The 25,731-nt window shown below is 39.5% G+C and overlaps 1 protein-coding gene across 1 annotated transcript in view; it reads right to left on the bottom strand.

The window, feature by feature from the left end:
- Cubn (cubilin) overlaps positions 1–25,731 on the bottom strand; it is a 263,953-nt gene that overhangs the window by 95,289 nt on the left and 142,933 nt on the right. Inside the window, exons 32-36 of the mRNA XM_010607108.3 lie at positions 18,441–18,600; positions 16,230–16,343; positions 14,338–14,448; positions 12,490–12,618; positions 11,483–11,615 (exon numbers count right to left, since the gene is read on the bottom strand). Of these exons, the coding sequence (XP_010605410.1) occupies positions 11,483–11,615; positions 12,490–12,618; positions 14,338–14,448; positions 16,230–16,343; positions 18,441–18,600 (647 nt within the window). The remainder of the gene's footprint in view (positions 1–11,482; positions 11,616–12,489; positions 12,619–14,337; positions 14,449–16,229; positions 16,344–18,440; positions 18,601–25,731) is intronic.

The raw sequence follows: 25,731 nt of genomic DNA, 5'->3' as shown, positions 1-25,731 counted from the left end.
AGAGACAAAAAGAAAGTACACTGCTTTCAAGGGGCTGGGAATGGAGCTCTGTGGTAGAGCTCAGTTCAGCATGCATGAGGCCCTGGGTTTGAGTCCCAGAATCAAATAAATAAATATAAGGGTGTGGCAGTTTTCAGCAGAAGCACATCCAGATGTGGGGTTCAGTAATAAGTTGGAGAGATTTTTGAGATGCAAATGTAAAGTTTGGGCGGTTAAGGAGCAGGGAAGGTGGGCAGAGAGTGCGCATCTACAGGGCCACGTGGGCAGGAAAGGGTGAGCAGGGCTCTCGGTGGGACCTGGGGGACATCTAGTTTGATAAGTGCCACGAAACCTTTAAGAGACAAGTACAGCTGGAGCAGTATGATAGGGTACTTTGGCAGAGTTTAAGTGTCATGCAAAGGCATGTGTACTTGATTTCTGGAAAGGCAGAAAAATTCCGAGATTTACAATAATACAGCCTGGGGTATAAATGTGGTCTCTTCAACTTCTCTTATACCCCACCATTGTGATGTGATGGAGGTTGAGAAAACATCTACCTCACGACCTGCATAAAAAACATGGGTGAAGAGTAGCACAGGTAGGTGCTAAGTGAATGTCTTAAAACTTTTTCGGATGGCTTAAAGACTTGGACATAATAAAGATAATGTAGTATTGGCATAAGGGTGGACAAAGAGATGGGAGTTCAGAAGGGGGCCCACAAGTACACAGTCGGTACAATGCAACACGGGCTGAGAGAATTCAGTGAGGAAAACGGTGTTTCAACCACTAGAGGAAGGAGAGGAGAGGAAAGCAGGGGGGAGAGGAGGGGATTTTCAGCTCCTGTCTCTTTATATATAGAAATTAATATTTCTTATAGATGGAAACATAAAAGTAGAGCCATAAAACTCCCAGAAAAAAACAAAAGACTATCCTTATAACCTTGGATAGGAAGTATTTCTTAGATAAATGCAAAAGGCACTAGCTATAAGATAAAGAATAACTTACATGTCATAAAAACTTTCTCCTCATTAAGAATGTAAACAACAATGACAAAAAAGCCAGGCGTGGTGGCGCACGGCTGTAATACCAGCACTTGGGAGGCTGAGGCAGGAGGATCGCTGTGAGTTCGAGACCAGCCTGGGCTACATAGTGAGTTTCAGGTCAGTCTCAACTACATAGTGAGACCCTGTCTCAAAAACAAAACAAAAAAAAAGACTGTAAATATGAAAACTAATAGGCAACTCAGACTGAGATCGGGTAAGAGGAGAAAACCGCAAAGTATATATCTAACAAGGGATCCATAGCTGAAACATAAAAGAAATTCCTACAAACAAGACATAAAAAAGACAAGCAAGTTTAAAACAGACAAAAGATTTGAAATAAATGAAAATGAATGACCAATGGGAATGTGAAAAGTATTCTGCGTGTTTAGCCATCAGAGCCATTCATGTTAAGTACCGCAATAAGATATTATTTCACATCCATCAGAATGGCGGAAATAAAAAAGACTGACAAGAGCCGGTGTTAGCAAGTATGCAGAGCAACTGCAAGCCTCCTCTGTTCTCGCTGGAACCATACACTGATACAACCACGCTGAGGTATCATTTGACGGTTATAAAATCAAACACATCCAATTAGCCCTGAAATTCCACTCCTAGAAATTTACCCCAGCAAACTAAGCAAACTAAAAATGTATGATGGTGCTAGTGCCTTGAACATAAAATAACTCTTGCAATTCAAAAAAAGGGACAAATAACCCAGTCGAAAATGGCAAAGCAACTGAAAAGATATTTCTCCCAAGAAGATTTATGAATAACCAATAAGAACATGAAAAGACGCTCCACATTATTAGTTGTTGCTTATGAAAATTACAATGAGATAACACTTGACAACCACTAAGATGATGTTATAATAAAAGAAGAGAAGTGTTGACAAAGACAGGGAGAAAGTGGAACCCTTGCGCATTGCTGACGGAGATATAAAATGACACAGCCGCTGCTGAGCACAGTTTGGTGGTTCCTCAAAAAGCTGAACACAAAATTACCATACGAGCCCACAATCCCACTTCTAGGAATTTACCCAAAAGAATCGAAAGCATCAGCTCAAACAGACACTTGTACACTGATAGCCATAAGAGCATAAATCGTAAGAACCAACAGGTGAAAATAACACTGACAGATAGGTGGAGGAATAAAACGTAACAGACATATACGTGCGTGCACACATACAATCATTATTCATCCTTAACAAAGAGGTGAACTCTGACTGACACATGCTACAATGTGGGTGAACTTTGAAAACATGCTAAGTTAAATAAACCAGCACACAAAGACCTGTATCATATGATTCTACTTTGCAACCCAGAGCAGGCAAATCCATAGAGGCAGAACGTATAACAGAGGTTACCAAAGAACAAGGGGAGGGGGGAATGGGGAACTACTGTTTAATGGGTGGGAGTTTCTATTGTGATGATGAAAAGGTTCTGGAAATGAAGAGGCGGATGGCTGTGTAACACAGTGAATGCACTTAATGCTGCTGAATTGTACACACAAAAATGGCTAAAATGGTAAATCCTATGTTATGTATTTTCTACCATTAAAAAAACCCCTGTGGAATTGGGAGTGATAAAATCAAGTAGTTGGGTCCTGGCTTGAAATATTAACCTTGCAGTAACATTACCAGGGTAATGACGAGGAGCAGAGCAGAAAACCATTTTTTGATAGATTGAACTTAAATCAATGAAAACGTCCCTATTGGTTGGCAGCAATATGATGTTTGGACTTTAGAACAGACCCTGGAGCCGAGCTAGCAGACCAGCTGTACGTAAGTTTTCCCTGGGTCCCCATGAAGGAATGGTTCCTGGATCCTCCGGACGCCAAAATCTGCAGGCACTCAAGTTCTTATATGAAAAGACAGTGTTTGCATATAATATATACACATCGTCCTGGATACTTTAAATCACCTCTAGATTTCTTATAATACCTAATACAATGTAAATGCTGTGTAGATAGTTGTATACTATATTGTCTAGGGAATGATGACAAGATTAGTATAGATGCATATTTTAAAATACTTTTGATATTCAGTTGTTTGAATTCGTGGTTGCAGAACCTATAGATGAAAAAGTCTGTTTAAGGACTAGATTTCTACTTCTAGGGTTAAGAAATGCAAATAAGGAGATAAAAAATGGAACAATTTGTGAAATTCATAAATCTTAATTCTAAGCCACAATTTGACATTAAAAGATCTATAAATCAATTTACCACAAAACAATTTTGATATTCAGTTGTTTGAATTCGTGGTTGCAGAACCTATAGATGAAAAAGTCTGTTTAAGGACTAGATTTCTACTTCTAGGGTTAAGAAATGCAAATAAGGAGATAAAAAATGGAACAATTTGTGAAATTCATAAATCTTAATTCTAAGCCACAATTTGACATTAAAAGATCTATAAATCAATTTACCACAAAACAAGTAGTAAAGAAAGGTTACCAAAGAACAAGGGGAGGGGGGAATGGGGAACTACTGTTTAATGGGTGGGAGTTTCTATTGTGATGATGAAAAGGTTCTGGAAATGAAGAGGCGGATGGCTGTGTAACACAGTGAATGCACTTAATGCTGCTGAATTGTACACACAAAAATGGCTAAAATGGTAAATCCTATGTTATGTATTTTCTACCATTAAAAAAACCCCTGTGGAATTGGGAGTGATAAAATCAAGTAGTTGGGTCCTGGCTTGAAATATTAACCTTGCAGTAACATTACCAGGGTAATGACGAGGAGCAGAGCAGAAAACCATTTTTTGATAGATTGAACTTAAATCAATGAAAACGTCCCTATTGGTTGGCAGCAATATGATGTTTGGACTTTAGAACAGACCCTGGAGCCGAGCTAGCAGACCAGCTGTACGTAAGTTTTCCCTGGGTCCCCATGAAGGAATGGTTCCTGGATCCTCCGGACGCCAAAATCTGCAGGCACTCAAGTTCTTATATGAAAAGACAGTGTTTGCATATAATATATACACATCGTCCTGGATACTTTAAATCACCTCTAGATTTCTTATAATACCTAATACAATGTAAATGCTGTGTAGATAGTTGTATACTATATTGTCTAGGGAATGATGACAAGATTAGTATAGATGCATATTTTAAAATACTTTTGATATTCAGTTGTTTGAATTCGTGGTTGCAGAACCTATAGATGAAAAAGTCTGTTTAAGGACTAGATTTCTACTTCTAGGGTTAAGAAATCCAAATAAGGAGATAAAAAATGGAACAATTTGTGAAATTCATGAATCTTAATTCTAAGCCACAATTTGACATTAAAAGATCTATAAATCAATTTACCACAAAACAAGTAGTAAAGAGATAAAAGAAAATATATTAAGAAAGAATCGATGGCAATTACTGAAAAATATTTGATAAAACTCAATACCCATCCATCATAAAAGTTCATGTGAAATTAAGAACAGAAGAAATGCCTACAAAACAGCAAATACATTTAGAAGTAAACATTTTAAAGCATAGCCTTAAAATCAGAAATAACACAAGGACATCTGTCATGACTGTAGTCCCGCACTGCACTAATGGGTTAAGTAGTACAATGAGAGAAGAAATCAAAGTGAAACCAAAGTTATAAGGACTGCAAAAGAAAAGCTATAACTCCATATTCAAATGAGCTCACTAACTCAATGTGTCCGGTCTCCTTTAGACACTGAAATAAACAATAGGGAAAAAAGGGGATGAGAAAACATCAAAACACCCAACAGGGTTTCCTTATACCAGCAAGCTAATATTTCAAAACCGTAATTTCAAAATTCATTCATACCATCTTTCTCAACTCTGTACAGCATTGCCAGATACTGTCCTGGGATTTGGCACTAGACAACAACTACAACAACAAAATAGACAATGTGCTTCTTTTTAAAGGGTTCATATCCTAGGAGGAGAGATCTATGGATAAGTTGATCTACAATGAGGTAGCACTAAGTTCTAAGAGGAAAATATAAAGTACAGCAAGTACAATAAGGAAGTGCTATTTTAGGTAGGGCAGTCAGGTTCTACATGTAACTTTTAAGTGGATATCATTTTTCAATGGCAATTTTAAAATAAGGTGCATAGGATTAATTGTAACAAAAGACTTCTAGACCTTTATGGAAAAAATACAAAATTTTATTGATGGACATAAAAGAAAGAGCTAGCGGGCTGGGGATTTAGCTCAGTGGTTTGGTGGCCTGCCTCGCAAGCACAAGGACCCGAGTTCAAAAAAAAAAAAAAAAAAAAAAAAAAAAAAAAACGAAAGAAAGAGCTAGCAGTGGTTCTGCTGCCTGCCTCGCAAGTGCAAGGACCCAAGTTTGATCCCTGGTACCAAAAAATACATAAATAAATAAAATAAAAGAAGAGCTAAATAGAGATATACCTAGTTCAAGGATATGAAGTATCACTATCATAAAGATGATAATTCACTCAAAATTAATTAATAAAATTCAGTGTAATTCTAGTTCAATCAGTAAGTATGATCCCATTCATGTGAAATGTAAAACGGAAAGCAGTACTTAATGGAGTGTCATGGGCCTATGCACCTGTATTAAATGTATAAAATGCGAATGGAAATGATACACATAACATTCAAGATGTGAGTTACCTTTGTGAAGAGAAAGTAAAGGGATATGGATAGGAACTTCTGTTGCCCTATAATATTTTATTTACTTAAAAGTAATTTTTGAAGGCAAATCAACTGGGTTGGTAGAAAAGACAAAATAGAAGAGGCCCAGTACAAACTGTGGTATAGGTCATTGGAAGGAGATTTTGTTAAGAGGAAAGATAAGACCACGCCAAGCGAGGAAGAACGAAGTACTTAGTGAAGCTATGGACGTAAAACTACTACGGCATCATGGCAAGGTTTCACACGGGAGTCAGCGCAGCGCCCCCGGCGGCTCCATTTCAGCGAATGGATCAGGGTACCGAGACAACCCCCTGGAGGCCTTGGCCAAATCGAGCGTCTATGTGGAATCAAGGTATCAACCGCGTGTCTCTGTGCTCACTGCTGATGAGGACACAAGAGCGAGCTGATTGCTCCGCTCCAGTCTACCCCTGGCTTCTCAGACCAGATACCAGCGCTGCTAAGATAGAAAAACAATAAACCTGCGGCCCTCGTGACCCCATCAAGGTGGGTCCCTGGCGAACAAGTCACCTGCACTGTATTCTAAATGTAGTTGCTGATATACAAGTTATAACTGATAAATGAGAATCAGAAGAAATCACGAAATGTCCATATCAGGCAAAGCAAGTCCCTATTTGTTTTACTTCCTTGATAATCTGATGCTTTGTAATAACAAAATTTATTATCTACCCTCATTTTTCACAAGGAGTTGTTCTGATTCCATCTGTGGGATGATTGCTAACTTTGCTGCTTTAATTCAGGCTCAATCTTATTACCCACAATATTACCAACTATGTGAAATATGTGAAAATTGTTTCTCTGCTTCTCAGAAAAGAAAGGAGGTAAGGTTATTTTCCTCAGCAGGTGAATTACATGAAATTGCCTCTAAAACCCTTTTACTCCAGCTATGATACCTGGTCTGGCAGCATCAACAAGACGAGAGAGTTTACTCTAAAGAATTGGGTTCCACTAGCTAACTGAATCAGAATGCAAATTTTAGCAAGATTCCAGGTGATCAATGTGCATATATTACTTAGTGAAGCCATGGACGAAAAACTACTACGGCATCATGGCAAGATTTCACACGGGAGTCAGCGCAGCGCCCCCGGCAGCTCCATTTCAGCGAATGGATCAGGGTACCGAGACAACCCCCTGGGGGCCTTGGCCAAATCGAGCGTCTATGTGGAATCAAGGTATCAACCGCGTGTCTCTGTGCTCACTGCTGATGAGGACACAAGAGCGAGCTGATTGCTCCGCTCCAGTCTACCCCTGGCTTCTCAGACCAGATACCAGCACTGCTAAGATAGAAAAACAATAAACCTGCGGCCCTCGTGACCCCATCAAGGTGGGTCCCTGGCGAACAAGTCACCTGCACTGTATTCTAAATGTAGTTGCTGATATACAAGTTATAACTGATAAATGAGAATCAGAAGAAATCACGAAATGTCCATATCAGGCAAAGCAAGTCCCTATTTGTTTTACTTCCTTGATAATCTGATGCTTTGTAATAACAAAATTTATTATCTACCCTCATTTTTCACAAGGAGTTGTTCTGATTCCATCTGTGGGATGATTGCTAACTATGCTGCTTTAATTCAAGCTCAATCTTATTACCCGTAATATTACCAACTATGTGAAATATGTGAAAATTGTTTCTCTGCTTCTCAGAAAAGAAAGGAGGGAAGGTTATTTTCCTCAGCAGGTGAATTACATGAAATCGCCTCTAAAACCCTTTTACTCCAACTATGATACCTGGTCTGGCAGCATCAACAAGACGAGAGAGCTTACTCAAAATGAAGAATTGGATTCCACTAGCTAACTGAATCAGAATGCAAATTTTAGCAAGATTCCAGGTGATCAATGTGCATATCAAAATCTTGCACAATTGTCCAGAAGATTGTAAAGTGAAGGTCTTTTCTGAGCTCCACCCTATTACCTAGTGTTAAAGATCAGAAAAGACATTTCATTAGAAATTATGCTAAGACACTATAAGAATCAAACTGAACTGTTAAAAACATTTCTATTGCTCTTAGAAATCTTTATTTTAGGCTGCTAAGTTTTATAAGCAAGTCTACCCTTTGACTAGTAAAACTATGATGTGAAATGAAAATAATAAAATCACTGTTTTTCATTAACTCATTTTAATTCTTGAACCAAGACCAACTACTTGCTAAAAGCACTCTGCAAGCATACAGAATTTTTCTAAATTCTTTTAAATATGTTTAACCAAAAAAAAAAAATCCTTTTAAGGTTTTATTTCTTCTTGTGTGTGTGTGTTTTTTTGTTTTGCGAATTCAACCATAATTTCTCCAGATTTTCTACCATCTGTGGGATGATTGCTAACTATGCTGCTTTAATTCAAGCTCAATCTTATTACCCGTAATATTACCAACTATGTGAAATATGTGAAAATTGTTTCTCTGCTTCTCAGAAAAGAAAGGAGGGAAGGTTATTTTCCTCAGCAGGTGAATTACATGAAATCGCCTCTAAAACCCTTTTACTCCAACTATGATACCTGGTCTGGCAGCATCAACAAGACGAGAGAGCTTACTCAAAATGAAGAATTGGATTCCACTAGCTAACTGAATCAGAATGCAAATTTTAGCAAGATTCCAGGTGATCAATGTGCATATCAAAATCTTGCACAATTGTCCAGAAGATTGTAAAGTGAAGGTCTTTTCTGAGCTCCACCCTATTACCTAGTGTTAAAGATCAGAAAAGACATTTCATTAGAAATTATGCTAAGACACTATAAGCATCAAACTGAACTGTTAAAAACATTTCTATTGTTCTTAGAAATCTTTATTTTAGGCTGGTAAGTTTTATAAGCAAGTCTACCCTTTGACTAGTAAAAATATGATATGAAATGAAAATAATAAAATCACTGTTTTTCATTAACTCATTTTAATTCTTGAACCAAGACCAACTACTTGCTAAAAGCACTCTGCAAGCATACAGAATTTTTCTAAATTCTTTTAAATATGTTTAACCAAAAAAAAAAAATCCTTTTAAGGTTTTATTTCTTCTTGTGTGTGTGTGTTTTTTTGTTTTGCGAATTCAACCATAATTTCTCCAGATTTTCTGCCTGCTCAATTTCACCACCACGTTACCCACAATCCAAATCTATGTTTTAAAACTGGATGTGATTCATATGTTTCCCCTAGGCTTCTCACACACTCCAGGGGAAGGCTTCTAAGTGCCCATCTGGATGCAGTTTAGATCAGGGAATTACAACTCACAAGCCTTGCCATGAAGCCCATCTCATTATCATCTGCACAAAAAGAAGCATTCTGTAAAATGCATTTTAACAATTAAACTCAAGCAAGCTGCATGAAAGCTGACACATGGAACTTCTTATAGGTGAGAAGAAGATAGCTGAGTGCTGAAGAACTCTTCTGTACAGTAACTAAATTGGGACCACCCAGTGCTGTCCATTTAGATTTATTTGTGAAGCACAATAGAAGATAACTTTGGAACTGACAAATACTGGGAGAATTACATTCGACAGCCGAGCGCTATCACATCAAACTGAACTGTTAAAAACATTTCTATTGTTCTTAGAAATCTTTATTTTAGGCTGGTAAGTTTTATAAGCAAGTCTACCCTTTGACTAGTAAAAATATGATATGAAATGAAAATAATAAAATCACTGTTTTTCATTAACTCATTTTAATTCTTGAACCAAGACCAACTACTTGCTAAAAGCACTCTGCAAGCATACAGAATTTTTCTAAATTCTTTTAAATATGTTTAACCAAAAAAAAAAAATCCTTTTAAGGTTTTATTTCTTCTTGTGTGTGTGTGTTTTTTTGTTTTGCGAATTCAACCATAATTTCTCCAGATTTTCTGCCTGCTCAATTTCACCACCACGTTACCCACAATCCAAATCTATGTTTTAAAACTGGATGTGATTCATATGTTTCCCCTAGGCTTCTCACACACTCCAGGGGAAGGCTTCTAAGTGCCCATCTGGATGCAGTTTAGATCAGGGAATTACAACTCACAAGCCTTGCCATGAAGCCCATCTCATTATCATCTGCACAAAAAGAAGCATTCTGTAAAATGCATTTTAACAATTAAACTCAAGCAAGCTGCATGAAAGCTGACACATGGAACTTCTTATAGGTGAGAAGAAGATAGCTGAGTGCTGAAGAACTCTTCTGTACAGTAACTAAATTGGGACCACCCAGTGCTGTCCATTTAGATTTATTTGTGAAGCACAATAGAAGATAACTTTGGAACTGACAAATACTGGGAGAATTACATTCCACAGCCGAGCGCTATCCCGTCTATCTTAAACTTGACATCTTTAATCCTAATGGTGGTCCTAGGAATTCGTTAGCATCGGTGGAGGTTTCTATTAAATGGGTTTCCTGTCACTTCATTAATAATTTGCCGCAGACTTGTGTCTTATGTGTCTTTAATATCTCCAATTCCGGCCCAGTTCCTGGCAGCCACTGAACCTTAGAGTGGTCAACAGTATGAACATGGTAGGGACCAAGAACAAAACGACCAAATATGAGAAGTTATTTCATCTGGAAAGTTTTGAGGCCTGGTGAGGACGTGAAGGACCTTGGACTTCATTCTAAGAACAAGGACTGTGTGTTACTCACCGCTGTATAGAAAGGATCTCACATATGCTGACTACGTGCCTAGCACAGACTAGGGTTTGATAAGCATTTGCTGCACACAGGAATAAATATATGTCAGGCGAATGTTATGCAGAGAAATTTGTCCCCATACAGAATTTGGTACTTTCAGTAAACACAAAACAGACAAAACCCCCTTCCCACGTGGCAGCTTAAAATTGCATTCAGAGGGTATCTGTCTCAGCACAATGCCACTTGCACACTGAAGAGGCATTCTCTGACTGATCGGTTACAGGGAGCAACTTGAGATGTTGGAACGTGGTCCACAAATAGGACTGCTGTCTTATATTTTTATCAGTTCTTGATGGAAAGATTGGCCTGTCTAGGAGGAGGAGGATGGCTGTGGAATAAATAGGCCAGTGTCCTCTAAACACTTCTTTCAATATTGCGTTTCTCATGTTCTCTTCAACACAGATTAGTAATTCCACCTAGCCAAGTAATATGTAATATAGTACGGATGATGTTTAATTAAAAAGGGCAATTTAAAAATGCCAAAGTATCATCTCTCCATACTTTGTTAAGCACCCATTACCAAAGTATGTATTGATTGATTAGAATATCCCATTCACATGCCATGTGCTTTTTATATTTACTTCTGGGACATATAATCATTGTTATTTAACGTAACCTAAGACTACTCAGATTGTGTAACATCCTTCTGTTAATTTCGTATCTACAGTCTGTGTTCAAAAGGCGTTGGAATTTGAAAGCGACTTCATAAATCATCTGCTAAATTCCAAAATGTTTCCAAGATCATTCTTCTTACAGGGAAAGAAAAATAAGAGGGATTAAGTCAGGGGTAAAATATATGGGTAAAAAATATTCTTAACTGACGTGAGAATTTCTCAACTGGAAGAACCTGAAATGAGACTATGTCCAAAAAAGATAAAGCTATTGTACTCCAACCATGAATGTCCCGTAAATTTATTCACCCAGAGCTCAAGCACGTATTTCTAGTAGTGTTAAAGCAGGACTCCAGAACTATTTTTGAGAGACTATTAATGCTATTTATAACCGAAGCTTTGACTAAAACGTAGGAAATTTGGAAAAAGACTTCCAAAAGTTCCCACCGTACCCCCTTTAGCAGTCGCTGGGACACAGGTGCCGTTGGTTGTTCATGCTATTAGTAACAGAGCTTCCTTCCTACGGATTCATTAGCCCTGAAACAATACACCATAAAAAAGGATTTACATGAAAGACAGCTGGATCCGGTTGCCAGGGGAACTGATAATGTTCCAGACACATTCTGCATTCAGGGGATAAATGTCTGGGTAGCCAGGGGTCTCGAAGGTGCCTGAAGCCCTGTGGAAGTTTCCACCACAAGCTGGAAGAAAAGACAAATAAACAGATTATCAGAGCACACATCAAAAGTGAGAGAGCGCAATACACAGAAAGAACGTTAGAGCCATTACCAGCATCCGGATACAGCTCTTCCTAAATCCATGCTATATTTATAAGGGAAAGGTTCTGAAGCCTGAAAACCAAGAGCCACACAGTGTGGGGGATCAGAAAGAATCTCTCTGCAGTGTCTTCTCTATAAAAGCCTTTTCTCCCTGTGAACTTGAACTCTGGGTAATAAAAAATTTGTTCCTAATCCTAGAACCATTTGGTTTTACTGACCAGGATTATCTTCAACCCTGACCTAAAAGGGATGGCAGTATTCCAGCTTTTCCCTCTTGGGGAACACCAAAACACGTACCCCAGTCTGTAGGTGTTCTTCAGCTTTTTATTAACATGGAAGCTGGCAGTTAAAACAGCTCTCCCTGTCTAGGAAACCCAGTGCTGGGGGCTCCTCTTTTTTCTCCTACCCCCTGCACCTCCCTGTCCACATCCAGACCCTCCTGAGCCCAGAAGCAAGGCCTGGGTGATGGGAGAATTGCCATGTGGTTGTTCATCCATAAGAGACACCATCAGACGCCGGTAGTCAGGGCCACCTTAACAAACATGTCACCAAGAAACAGTGAGTCATGGGAAATCATGAGATTTAGCTAAAAGCACAGCCAGGTTTCCAACCAGTTTTCTTACTTCTGGAGTTTGCTATTGTTAGAATTTACATGTTCATCTAACTGGGAGGAAGATAGGATCAGGCACAGGGATATTCCCAAGAAACCAGCTCCTAACTTTGGAGGTAAAAGAGTCCCAAATAACAAACCAAGGGTTGCCACCAGCCTTGGTGGCCCTTTGTTCAAGTTTCTTACCTGATGTCGATGCAGCATACAAAGCGTGAAAACCATCGTAGTTGCTTCCAGAATCAGAGACGAACCTCAGTGTCAGGACCCTGCCGTAGGATGTGATGGGATGAGGCATGGAGAAGCCACAGTAGCGGCCTAGGTGATGAAGGTGATGATAAAGAGACTGAACCATGACAGGACAGAGGGTGTAAACACATCTAACAGAACTGCAGGAGACCCACCCACTCAGAAGAAATCATTAATAAGAGAACCATCTCATCCTTTCAGACAATGCCTGGGAATTCAAAATAAGCTCTAACTACTAGCACTGGAGAGATGATTTATGTGATGCGTGATAAAGAGCAGAGCGGAAATTTACGTGACCTGGCTCCAAAAGTAACTCAAGGAAAACTGAAGTACAATCTCCCACATAGTAGGGAACTACTCAAATAAATACACTAATACTTAACAACCTCAGTATCTGCAGCAGAAAAATGTGGCTGTTGGAGCCAGATGCCCCAGATTCAACTCCCGGTTCTGCCATTTACTAGCTATGTAAACTGGGACAAGTGAAATGCTCTGTGCCTCGGTTTCCTCAATGATTAAAGAGTATATTAAAAATAATGACACCTATGTCATCAGAGCGCGAGGGCTGCACTGCTATTTGTAAAGTACCTAAAATAGTACTCAGCACAAGGCAGCGCTATACAGATGCTGGGTAATACGCCTTCCTCGTCAGCGGTCAAAGGCTCTCAGGAAAGATCGTGAGAGATGTGCGGAGAGCACGGAGTGCTCACTGGCTGCCCACTCTCCGCTCAAGCTCTGTTCCAGGCCCCAGGAACAAGGCAATCAGTAAAACAAAGTCTCTTCTCTGACACAGCCTGTCTTCTTCCAGTATCATGGGAGAAATTTATGTGACCAAACTCAGAAACTATGAAGCTGATGGAAAAACTCCATTATCTTGAAATTATTTTGCTTGAAAACATTTTAGAAATTATATCAGAGCACACTTTAATTCTACTGGAACGTCTCACAAACAAAAGGACCGATTTTTAATTTAAGCAATGCATTAATTTTTTTTTTTTTGCTTTGACTGAACTCAAAGAAGATACACATTCAATTGGAACATGAGAACCTTTTTCAAACTCGGAAAAGAAATTTCAGACAGATCTATAGCTGGAACAGACTTCACTGCACTACTATCTCAGTTGCAACATTTAACTTTTTAAAAATATGTGCAAACGACTCATGTCCTTGATAAGCAATGCATTAATTTTTTTTTTTTTGCTTTGACTGAACTCAAAGAAGATACACATTCAATTGGAACATGAGAACCTTTTTCAAACTCGGAAAAGAAATTTCAGACAGATCTATAGCTGGAACAGACTTCACTGCACTACTATCTCAGTTGCAACATTTAACTTTTTAAAAATATGTGCAAACGACTCATGTCCTTGAATATAAACATAGGATTTTTAATTTAAGCAATGCATTAATTTTTTTTTTTTGCTTTGACTGAACACAAAGAAGATACACATTCAATTGGAACACGAGAACCTTTTTCAAACTCGGAAAAGAAATTTCAGACAGATCTACAGCTGGAACAGACTTCACTGAACTACTATCTCAGTTGCAACATTTAACTTTTTAAAAATATGTGCAAACGACTCATGTCCTTGAATATAAACATGCTGAGCTTCCTGAGAGCCACATTCGATCCTGCTTTTTTTAATCCTCTAATTATACTTCCCTGGCTTATGCGAAACCCTCACATATGCTGGAAACAGTCTGACCTTGAACGGTGGATGTTAATATTGTGGTATACAAAGAACACACAGCCACGAACACAGACGTAAAGCAGCAGTACCACAGTACCTCGGAGGGGTGCGTCAGGCGTGCCGCCATCCAAAATTTCTATGTAGTCCCGGGTACACCCTTGGCTGTTTTGAAGCTCAAAGTGGGTAAAGGAGAGTGTAATGTGATTGACTGTAAAAAACAAAACAAAACAAAACAAAAAGGATGGGGAGATTATTTAATAAACTATTGGCGAACAAAACATACAGAGAAAGAAAATTTACCTCTGACAATTTCATAGGAGGGTTTTCAAGCAGAGAAGTAAGGAGTTTGGCAGATGTGCATCATGTGGGTGAAGATAGGGAAGGGTGCCGCATTTGTGCTAAAGGACTCTAGCCGAACTGGCCAAAGAGTTAACAGATCCGCAGTTTTGAAAATGCCTGTAGGAGCTGAAGATCTGCTAGGACTGAACAATAGGACTACGGGGAAATTTATGGTTGAAGATACCGTTTTTACACTTTTTGGATCAGTCACTGCTGTGTCTCTCCCAAAGCATTTGTTCTCAGAAGAAGTTTCCTTATTTCAGACTCTTCACATGTCCTTGTAAATGAGGCCTTCTTTTCTCCAAGGCACACACATGCTACCACACTGTTTTATTTGGAGGTCACAGCTTATACCCTACAGGTTCAGTCTTTTACCAAGAAAGCTTTAATTACTTGCAGACCAGCAGGTACCTGGGTACATTTTCATTTTTGTCATTCTTCCAGGGTCCCTAATCTATAAAACAAGATCTTTTCCTGTTACTGCCCTGAAAGCAGTGAGATCTTTCATCTAAATGCTTTACAACTCATTAGAAAATAATCCTCAGGCACAGAACTGCTGAGAGCAAGGCAGGGGGCTGCTTTATCTGCTTCTCCCTCAGGGCTCTCTCTCTTCTTCATCTGCAACTGGCTGAGGATTACATCGCTGGCCCCATGTCAATAAACATGTCACTAGGAAGAGGGTCAGGTAATATTTAGGCCAAACTTTTCATTTCGAAAATTATTTGTACTGCAGGCTGATTAGCTTAAGTGACTTGTCTATTTTCACACAGGTCATGAACTACAGAGCTGAGTGGAGAACTCAGTGACTTTCCCCCATTATGTCTGAAATCAAATTTTTCCAGAAAACCTCAAAGGAGGGCAGGTCTCAAATGAAACAAGATTCATAATGGCCCCAGGATCACGTCCATTGGAGCTGTTTTGCTGTATCTTTAGAGGTCCACATGTTTCGCTACCTGTAAAATGTGGGCTTAAAATCAGACTCTTACCAGGTCAGAAAGTAAGACTCCAGGATTTCAAAAAGAAAAGAAACACTATTGAGTGTTTTTTCCAGGCCTGAGCTGGATTTTCTTTTAAATGTGGAGGAGACCAAGTTTTATCAGTTTTCACTTTGCTTACAGGTCAAGGGGCTGAGGGATATTTCTTCAGCAACTGTCCTGAGCACCTACTAACACTAAAAGCACAAATGTCCACTACTTTCGCTTATGCCCAATCTTACATAGGTTTGTTGCACTGTGTGTGGGTTTAGTTTCCTCTGGTAGGCTTTTCAACTATGGAAAAAAAATAATTTATATTAAGATGAAACAGCCGGGCATGGTGGTGCATGCCTGTTATCCCAGCACTTGGGAGGCTGAGGCAGGAGGATTGCTGTGAGTTCAAGCCCAGCCTGGACTACATAGTGAGTTCCAGGTCAGTCTCAACTACATAGTGAGACCCTGTCTCAAAAAAACAAAACAAAACAAAAAAACAGTACAAATTACTTCCTTATTTTGCAAGGCGTTTGCAAGACTAGGAAATATTTGGGCCTCCCAAATAAAGAGGAAGCTACAGTAATTGTTACCACTGAAAAGATAAGAACATTACTCACAGACTGACGCTCCCACAAACACTATCTGTTCTGGATGCCTTTCCCTCTTTACGTTTGTTACTTACATGGAGGTTCAGCTTGAATTATCCAGCTGCAGTTCTGATTGTGTGGGTACTTGGCCGGGTACAATGGAGAGGAAATGGTATCAAAAGAGCTGGTGAGGAAGTAGCCCCCACAGACTGAAACACAAACATACGCATGTGTCATATACTTTTGGTTTCTACTGATGGAGCCAAACCATTATTTGATGAATAAAAACATAAATTAGTTTTTTTTTTTTAATTTTCCGAAATGCATGCCAAGGAAGTCTTCTGTCAAGGAAACTGCACTTAAACCATCAGAAAACCGGAACGCACTTAACATGGTAACAACTTTCTTCAATTACAGGAAGTGGAGAAATGGCATCGAGCAACAGATTAAATGGCTGTGAATTGCCTGAACCATTCAACCAGGAGGCTGGCCTTGATTTGCTTACTGTCCACCCACAAACTAGGAACATGGGAATAGTCTCCTTATAAATGATCTCTTCTTTTTTTCTCCAAGAAGATAATTACTCAGTAGAGTAGGACTTCATAAGAACAACTACATATTATCAGAGGAGCTCCGAGGTCTGCGGGAGTCCAGGAGAGAGAACATGGTGCCACTGCTGGGCCTAAGAGGTGTCTCCCAAGAAGACAGTGGACTGAGGAGGAACTGGAGGGCGGGAAGAGCAAGGATCCTACGTGGAAAGGCGGAGGTGCTCAGGGTTTGAGGGGTGTCGGGGGTCAGGCCAGAAGGTCATCCGAGCCTGCTTGGGCAGCCTTGCTTAACACGCAGAGGGGCTTGTGTTTCCTTTTACAGATCACGCGGTGATGGGATTGACACAAGTGCTCAATGGCAAGACCAGAGTGGGGCTTTTGCAAGTGACTGAGGACGGACGAGAGGGGTGAGTTACAGCGCTGCAGGGAGAAGACGGTGGGGACTTTTTACTCTGATGTGACACCTGTGGCAATAATCAAATGAAAACAGAAAAAAGCATTAAGAAACTTTTTTCTCTGGAATCATTGAGAGTGACTGATAGAAATACGGAGTCTATCTTGCTGCAAAGTTTTCAGCTTGTCTTTGGGAGCTCTTGATCCAAAAACCATCCCCACTGAGGGTTCTTCATTAGAATTCCAGCAAGTCCGCAAGTCTGCTGAGTTGCATGTAACAACTAACTAGATTAAATGTAATGCGAGTGAGTGATCTGAACCAGCCAAACACAAATCATCTCCACAGAGAGCTCTGAGTTCCTTAACAGTTGCATAAAAAAGGTTAATCTTCGACAAAGAGCGGACGAAAAGCAATGGGTGAAAAATTCATGGAGAAAAAAAATCAGGAAAAAGTGACCCAGAAACAAAACAACAGAAAACAGCCATGACTCTGTTGGACAATGGCAGGATTCAGAAGTGAGAGACATGAAGGGTTGGAATCTGGCTCTACAGTACATGAAAGTTTTGCACTTTATTAAAAGGTTAATCTTCGACAAAGAGCGGACGAAAAGCAATGGGTGAAAAATTCATGGAGAAAAAAAATCAGGAAAAAGTGACCCAGAAACAAAACAACAGAAAACAGCCATGACTCTGTTGGACAATGGCAGGATTCAGAAGTGAGAGACATGAAGGGTTGGAATCTGGCTCTACAGTACATGAAAGTTTTGCACTTTATTGTGGTGTATCATCTTAACAGTTGCATAAAAAAGGTTAATCTTCGAGAAAGAGCAGACGAAAAGCAGTGGGTGAAAAATTCATGGAGAAAAAAATCAGGAAAAAGTGACCCAGAAACAAAACAACAGAAAACAGCTATGACTCTGTTGGACAATGGCAGGATTCGGAAGTGAGAGACATGAAGGGTTGGAATCTGGCTCTACAGTACATGAAAGTTTTGCACTTTATTGTGGTGTATCTCTTTGAAGTAAAAAACCCCGGACAGTGTAAACCTTGGATAAAAGTGCTTTTATACCATCTCAATCAAGAGGCACCTTTAAATATTATTCTGAAAACTCTAAGACAACACAATGTATTTTAGAGATGTACGGATCCAAGGAAGTCAGCATCACCTAAATTAGACAAGGATGAGGTTAAAAGTACCAATGAATGGAATAATCGTTAAGTCATATTTCTCTGTATTTAAAATTTGGCGTGTTAGGTAGGAAGCTGTGATTAGATTTTCCAAGAACTGGCCTCATTTTATCACAGCACCAAACATGGCAGTTAACAAAATTTCTCCCATGTCAGAGAGAGCTGCAGGGTACTTGCCTTGCCTGAACTGGGCTCGGAAGCCCCTGCTCTGTCTGGAGGCGCCTGACTGGAATCTCACGAAGAGGCTGTCCCCCGAAGAGGTGATGGGGTTAGTCAGCTTCTGTCTGCCGCACACACTGGCCAGGCGAGCGGTGGCAGAGTTTACGCCGTCATAGGTCTACAAGGACAAAACACAGGAACCCGGCTCAGCTCCACAGGTTTCAACAGTAAAGCTCAAATTCCACGCACTGGAGAGCAAACAGAAAACCACACACTTGCTGGGCCTAGGAAAATGGCTTTCTTGTCTCACCATAGAGCTCCATGAGGGCGTCTAAGTCTTTGTTTCTAGGGACACTTGCAGGGCTTCCCGCAGGAGTCCCTCTGACTCACATCTTCTCCAACGCCTTCATAAGTGACGTTCCTTTCACAGCCCTCCTTCGTCCCCTGACTTCAGTGTAGCCCAAATCTCCAACATATACAGAAATGTTTGATGTAAGAATGAACATAAAAGCAAACAGATGAGAAATAATAATGCATGAGCACTTATTGTCAGAAACCTAACATTTGTTAGAACTTTTTTCTCTTCACAAGTTCATGGTCAAAAAACAAGATAAAAGGGGCAGGGATTTAGCTCAGAGTTCCGCTGCCTGCCTCACAAGCACAAGGACAGGAGTTCGATCCCCAGTACCCCCCCAAAAAAGCAAGACAAATGGCAGAATCCTTTCAATGGTATGAATGGTATGAGACTGATTTAGGAAATCATCTCTTTTTTTAATGTATTGGGCTATGTTTTTACCTAGTACTATGCTGGGACTTTCCCAGCTCTCCAAAGATACCAATGGAATAGAGTTTATGTCATGTGTACTTGAATTCTCTGCACCAGTTTGTGAAACTGAAGCTTAATCATCTGGATGCTGTGTCTAGTAGGAATTTCTGAATGCTTTTATGTTTAAACTGGGGAGAAATGATTTCCTTGTCTAAGAGAGCTACCACTCATTAAGTGCTTACGATGTGCCCATACCGGACTCAATCCTTCACATACTCTATCATTTTCTCCTCCCAACCTTCTTTTTTAAGAAGAGGAAAAACAGCTGCATGGAGACCCTAAGTGACATGTCCAAGTAGCACAATTCCTAAGAGGGATGGGTGCCACCGAATCAAAGGAGATTCCAGAGCGCAAGCTCTTTCAATTCTTAGACAGCAAGGGCTCAATTCAGCAGAATAGATGCACCACCTTGCAAGCAATCAGAATAATGTTGAAAGGATGAAATTAAAATATGGTTATTTTATTCAAAAATTTCCATTTATATTTTATAAGAAAATCTTGAGGAAAAAATAGAAAGTTCAGCAATCTAATGTAAGGAAGGTACTCACGAGTACATTAAAATACCTAATGATTATAGTCAGTGTTCTCTATCACACAAGTACAATGGGGAAGCTATTTTTAGTTTGATTTGTACAAGCGTGTGAATCAACTATCAATAGGATTTAAAGCAGAGGATAAAGCTATTATAATGATGATTTCAAAAGAATTGTAATTCTGAAGCAGTACTTCTTTCCATCTTTTTTCTCTTTTTAATCTAATGTTCACATTTAAATGTATATATCCAATCAATGAAACTTTAAAACTGATTTTTATTCAGCAAAGACCGACTAAAAAGAAATTATGTTTTCTTAACCAATCTAAAATACAATCGCTGGCCTAGTGTGACGGTTTCTGTTGATACGTTGCACACCTTACACAAGTGATGGCGAACCTTTTAAAGCTTTCAGTGATAACAAACAGACGTCTGTGGCACGTGTGCCATAGGTTCACCACCTACACTAAAGACATCAAAACAACAAATAAGCCATCACGAAGTACAGTCTACATTACTACATTCACGTTTCAACCTTTTCTCAGATCTTGTCATCATTGGTTCAACTCATATCTTTATTATATTTTTAGATAATATAAAATACGTTTTTGATGTCCTAAACTTACAGCTATAATAACCTAGGATTTCAGCAGTGTTCTATTAATACCATTTGAGCTGTTCATAAAGAAAAATCTTAGAACACTTGGAGTTACATAGTCTGCAGGAATTAGCAATTGAGTTGATCAAGGTGCAAGACTACTTGCTTCTCTTAAAATAATTTATTTCTTCATTTGTTAGAAGAACACTGCTTAATTTCTTAAATCCTGGTGGAATACTTGGTTCTATGAAGTGTACTGACCACCCTCAAAAAAATCCCCACAAGGTTTAGAACCACGTTCAGATCTAGGCTCAGATAGGTAAGCTATTTCTAATCTTGTCTATTTCTCCCCAAATGCAGAAGTCTAGTGTATCAGTGGATAGTATTTCTTATTTTTCTAAGCCCTGTTTTGCTCTAAGTGGATGCAAACCTTTCAGAAAAAGGAAACAATGTGGAAAAGGTAAACCAGAAAAATAAAGGATAGAAACTTCAGAAGTTTCATGAAGGAGACGTTTTTCTGGGGATTCTGGGGCACGGACACATCTAGGATGCTTCCCTTGGGTCCTTGAATCTTAAGCTCACTGCTGATTTTCACGGGCTCTTCACTGTTTCACAAGAAATGGATCCAAAGGAGGTTTCCAGCAGTCCTTGGTTTATTTATTTATTTGTTTGCTTTTTAAATTTTATTTTTTTGAGGCAGGGTCTCACTGTGTCGTGGAGACTGACCTGGAACTCACTATGTAGCCCAGGCTGGTCTCGAACTCACAGCGATCCTCCTGCCTCAGCCTCCTGAGTGCTGGGATGACAGGAGTGCTCCATCACGCCCGGCTGCAGCTGTCCTTGAGTTGAGATTCTACACCAAACACACGAGCATGTTTTACATTTTACATACACCATCACAAGGTAATCTAATCTGCAGTGCCAGGTGAGTTTTTTTTTGCAACAAAGAAACTATAGTAAATATGGTAGCCATTGAACTATTATTTTATCCAATGTAAACTAGTAACTTACGCATGAGCGCACAGCCAGGGAGCAGCAGTCTTTTCCTGCCAGATCCTGTATTCCATCCTGCCACTTCTCTTTAAAGTGCCATGATAGTTATTAATTTATATATAACTAATTGTCATTTTATGACGCTTCAGAACCTGAGGCTATTAATGCGACAGGTTTGCAAAACTGCATTTAGAATATTGCTTCTCTTTTGAGAGTAACACTTGCAACAGTAAGTCAATATTCTTCCATTTAAAGTTTTAATTGGCAAAGTTACAAGAAAATCATAACAAGGAAGAAAATATAAGAAACTTTGTTCTTATTTAAAATTCTAAAGTCATAAAAGCTTTAAACATGAATTTTGAATGTGAAATCAATATGCGTTTTCCTTTACTTCCACCTAATTCCTAAGGCAGAGATAGCAAATTATATTACTACTGGGCACACATATAATGTATTCATGGAATTTACATAATTCTTACTAAATCTACTGCCAAGTTTCCAAGGCCTGAGAATTGATTTTCCAACCTGTTACTTAAGTAGTAAATGTCAGAGCAGTATATAAACAAAATAAAGTAAAACTTTGTACATCCTGACTCATTTTTATGACACTACTAAAATAAAATTTTGGAGTCAAATCCACTAAAGAAAAGTAGCTACCATCTTGAGGAGTACCAACAAAAGCAGCTCTCAGAAAACAAAAGCAGATCTGGCTAAATGTAATATAATCCCCATAGGAAAGTTCATCAGTTCCTTTAGAAAGTATCCAGTTTTATAAAATTTTAAGATACTAGCACAAACTTTCAAAATGCCAAAATTTAACTGTGTCACGATGAAATGGAAAACCTTCACAGGAGAGGACCTGGCACATAACAGATAGGAAGTGTTGGATGCACAAATGAATGGGACAAACATATGACCACTTATGGTCCTGAAGAACGGAGTCCTAGGTTTGAGAAAAACCCTGAGTTAAGAAAAAGCTCTCATTTCCCTCATGGGGTAGATTGTATAAGCACTTGGTAGGCACAGTGATGGGTAAGAGGCCACTCACAGTGCGAAAGAGGTCACTGGTGGCTGCTTTCTGGGTAGTGTTTCTACACGCTGGTCCAAAGGGTAAGTGGAAGGACCTGATTACAGGGCACTGCCAACCACACTTGCTCCGCTCCACCCACAGTGTAGAGAAGGTAGATGGGCTGAGCACATCAGGCTTAACCTGAGGCCCATAGTTTCTGGACACGTGACATGTGTTGATTCTATCAGAGCCTTCCACCTCCTTCTAGCCCAAAGTGAGAACCAAACCAAAGCCTAGGAATTTTCCTACTTGACATTTCGATTCCTGAAGAACATTTGGGTAAATATCAATCATTGCCATGGTTAACCCTTATCAACCTTGTCACACATCAAGGGACATAGCAAAACCACTCTCATGAGAGAATGCCATTTACAGTTTTCAAGGCTCGTGTGCAGAGTCCTAAGGAATGGTGATATGCAAAAGAAATGAGCCAACGAGGCCATTTTTTCCTTCCTATAAACACGCTGATGATATAAATATGCATTTTTGAAACGTTTGTACTATTTAAGGGATGGTAGCAGAATTCCTTCTAGAGGGAAAAACCGTCTTTATAGGAGAAACACTTTCACAGGCTTTTAGAACCTGAGCACAGTAAGAGAGGTATTCTTTTATGTTGCTGGAGACAAGTTGTTGCCTCTCTATGCTTCCTTATATGCCGCTCAGTTTTCTAGTTTGTAAAATGGGACTGATACAGTTCATACTGTTCAAGAAAATTAAATGAGTTAAAAGATATAAAGCACTTAGAAAAGTTCCTGACATAAAATATGTAATAGATACTAGCCTCTACCACTAAAGTGAGACAGAGAGCTAAATTTTGATGTAAAGAAATTAAGTGGGAAATTATGAAGGCAAAAAAGAAAAGACATTCAGAAGTAGAATGTCCAGCAAAATGGATGAAGCAGGAGCCCCGGTGATAGACACAATCAATCCAAATTACCTAACTAGAGATGGTGGGGCGGTAGGCAACTTTTGAGGTGTCTCTGAATGATTCCCAGCTCTTGGTATTAATGTGCCTCTGTAATTTCCTAAACCTAATGATTTGTTTTAAATTAACAGAATATAGAAAAAGTGATGAGATAGGTCTTGCATGGTTAGAATCAAGAAATGGTTCTCTCTCTCTCTCTGGTTCTCTCTCTCTCTCTCTCTCTCTCTGTGACACACTATGGAGTGGACTTCATGGCAAGGAGTCAAAGGAGGCCTCCAAACAACAACCTGAATGCAAATGAACTCTGCCAGCAACAAGAGTGAACTGGGAAGAAACCAGGTAAGCCACCACCTCTGGATTCCTGGCCCATAAAAGTGGTAAGCATGGTTGTTTTAAACTATTATGCTTTGGGATAATTTGTTATACACTCATAGATAATTGAACAGAGGGTATGAAATGAAAGACTGAGGGAAAAATGGTCAAAGGCTTCCTAAGAACAAAGAATATAAAAACCCATTGGTGCCTGCAATATTTATTCAAAGTCTACCACATAAAAGGTGTCAAATACACGTTATTTTGAAAAAAATCATGAAAAAATTAAATTCCAAGTTTATCTTAACAAGGGGTAGAGAGAAAGGGAACAGCCATATGGGGCAAGACAAAGGAATTGACATTTTTTAAATGACCAGAAAGGGGATTGTGGGTGACAAGGAAATCAAAAACCTTTACTCCTCTACCCTCACCTTCCTACTCCTAAAATGCCTGAAAATACTCTGGAGAGTGGACGGGGTTTTCCACCTTTTCTTCCTCTGAAGTGATCGATCGTGTCAAACTCCACTGAAGGGACAGCAAGTGTCCATTGCATTTAGCGACTTGGTAGTCTCAGGAGAGCTAGAGGAGGCAGTACGAGTGGCATGGAGGATGCAGACACAGAGTGGGCTGAGCGGTGAGAGCGAAGGGCCGATGGAGACCCTGTGATGGCTTTACTTCCCTCTAATCACTGCTCCTCCTGGGATCGGTGTGAGAAATCACTAATTCTCAGGGCTTGGAGTGTCTTAAGCAATCAGTAACTGCTAGTTTGCCTTAGGGAATTTCATTGTTTTCTTTCTTTGGTTCTTCTTTCATTTCTTAAAAAATGTTTTTGTGTCTTACTTGCTTTGATGCGAAATAGGCTATCACGAATTGTTCAGGATGAAAAAGTTAACAGTCAAGCTCAGGAAGGTGTCTTAGTTTGTTCACGTTGCTCTAACAGAATACTATAGATTAGGGGTTTTTGCTTTTTGGGTTTTTTTTAACAACAAACATTCACTTCTCACAGTTTTGAAGGCTTGGAAAGGCACGACCAAGGCACAGAGATTTGCAGTCTGGTGAGGGCTTGCTCCTCTCCGTGCAGCCATCTTGTGATGTTTGCTCCTAGGGCAAGGCTGCGATCTGGGACGCTTTCCAAAGGGCAGGAAGCTCATTCAGTAAGGCTCCACCCTCAGGATCTAATCACCTCCCACAGAGCCCCCTGCTGATGCAGCCACCTTGGGAATAAAGACTTATTTCAACATACCTATTTTGGAAGAAAACAAACATTCACAACTAGCTGAAAGGCAAAATTAAAAAAATAATAATAATTTTCTGTGTTTCCTCCCCAAACTCCTTTCTGAGACAACCTGCCCCACTCCAGGACAGAGTTTCATAAATACTCAGAAAAGCAGAGTAGAGCTGGATGCTGAAATCCGTGCTCAGCTCTAAGCACGCTGGTCATTTCCTTTCATTTTGCTCGGGCTGAGCTGGCACGCTACTTCCGGGGTCCAGTGTAGCTGACGTTTTGCATCTAACACACAGGAAAAAGTGCACTGATCCTAGAATCAGAACACCTGGGAGACACAGAGATCTTGAAGTCAGAGGACCTACTCTTAAGCCCTGGACCCACCTGAGGCATCTGTCTGTTCTTGCCAAAACAGTTTAGAAGTTTCCTGGTATCAAATCCGTAGTATAAAAAATGAGGGTAGGTAATTCCCCCATGCTGCCTTACAAAGTTATCAGTAAGATCAAATCAGATGATGCTTTGAAAGCTTTGTGGACATTATCGTTACAAATATGCAAGTAAGTTTTTTCCCTCATTTTATTATAAAAATCTCATATATATGTTAAGTAGAATGACAATATAAGAGATGTGATTGATATATACAATGAACATTTACATTAAAAAACCATTACGGTAAAAGACATAATACCATTAATCTCCCTCAAGCTACTCCCCCTGGCTTCAAACACACTTATTCTATCATCCTTACACTTTCTGGGGCAGTTCGGGGGGCTTCTTTCACAAATATCATTTGTAGCTGCCTTGATGTCCTAAACTGATCTATGATGTT

The sequence above is a fragment of the Fukomys damarensis genome, unplaced genomic scaffold (assembly GCF_012274545.1).
Source record: "Fukomys damarensis isolate Sample0158 unplaced genomic scaffold, DMR_v1.0_HiC HiC_scaffold_37, whole genome shotgun sequence".
In the NCBI taxonomy this organism is placed as follows: Eukaryota; Metazoa; Chordata; class Mammalia; order Rodentia; family Bathyergidae; genus Fukomys; species Fukomys damarensis.
Note: the sequence above shows the minus strand (reverse complement) of the source record. Positions and strands in the feature narration are given on the sequence as shown.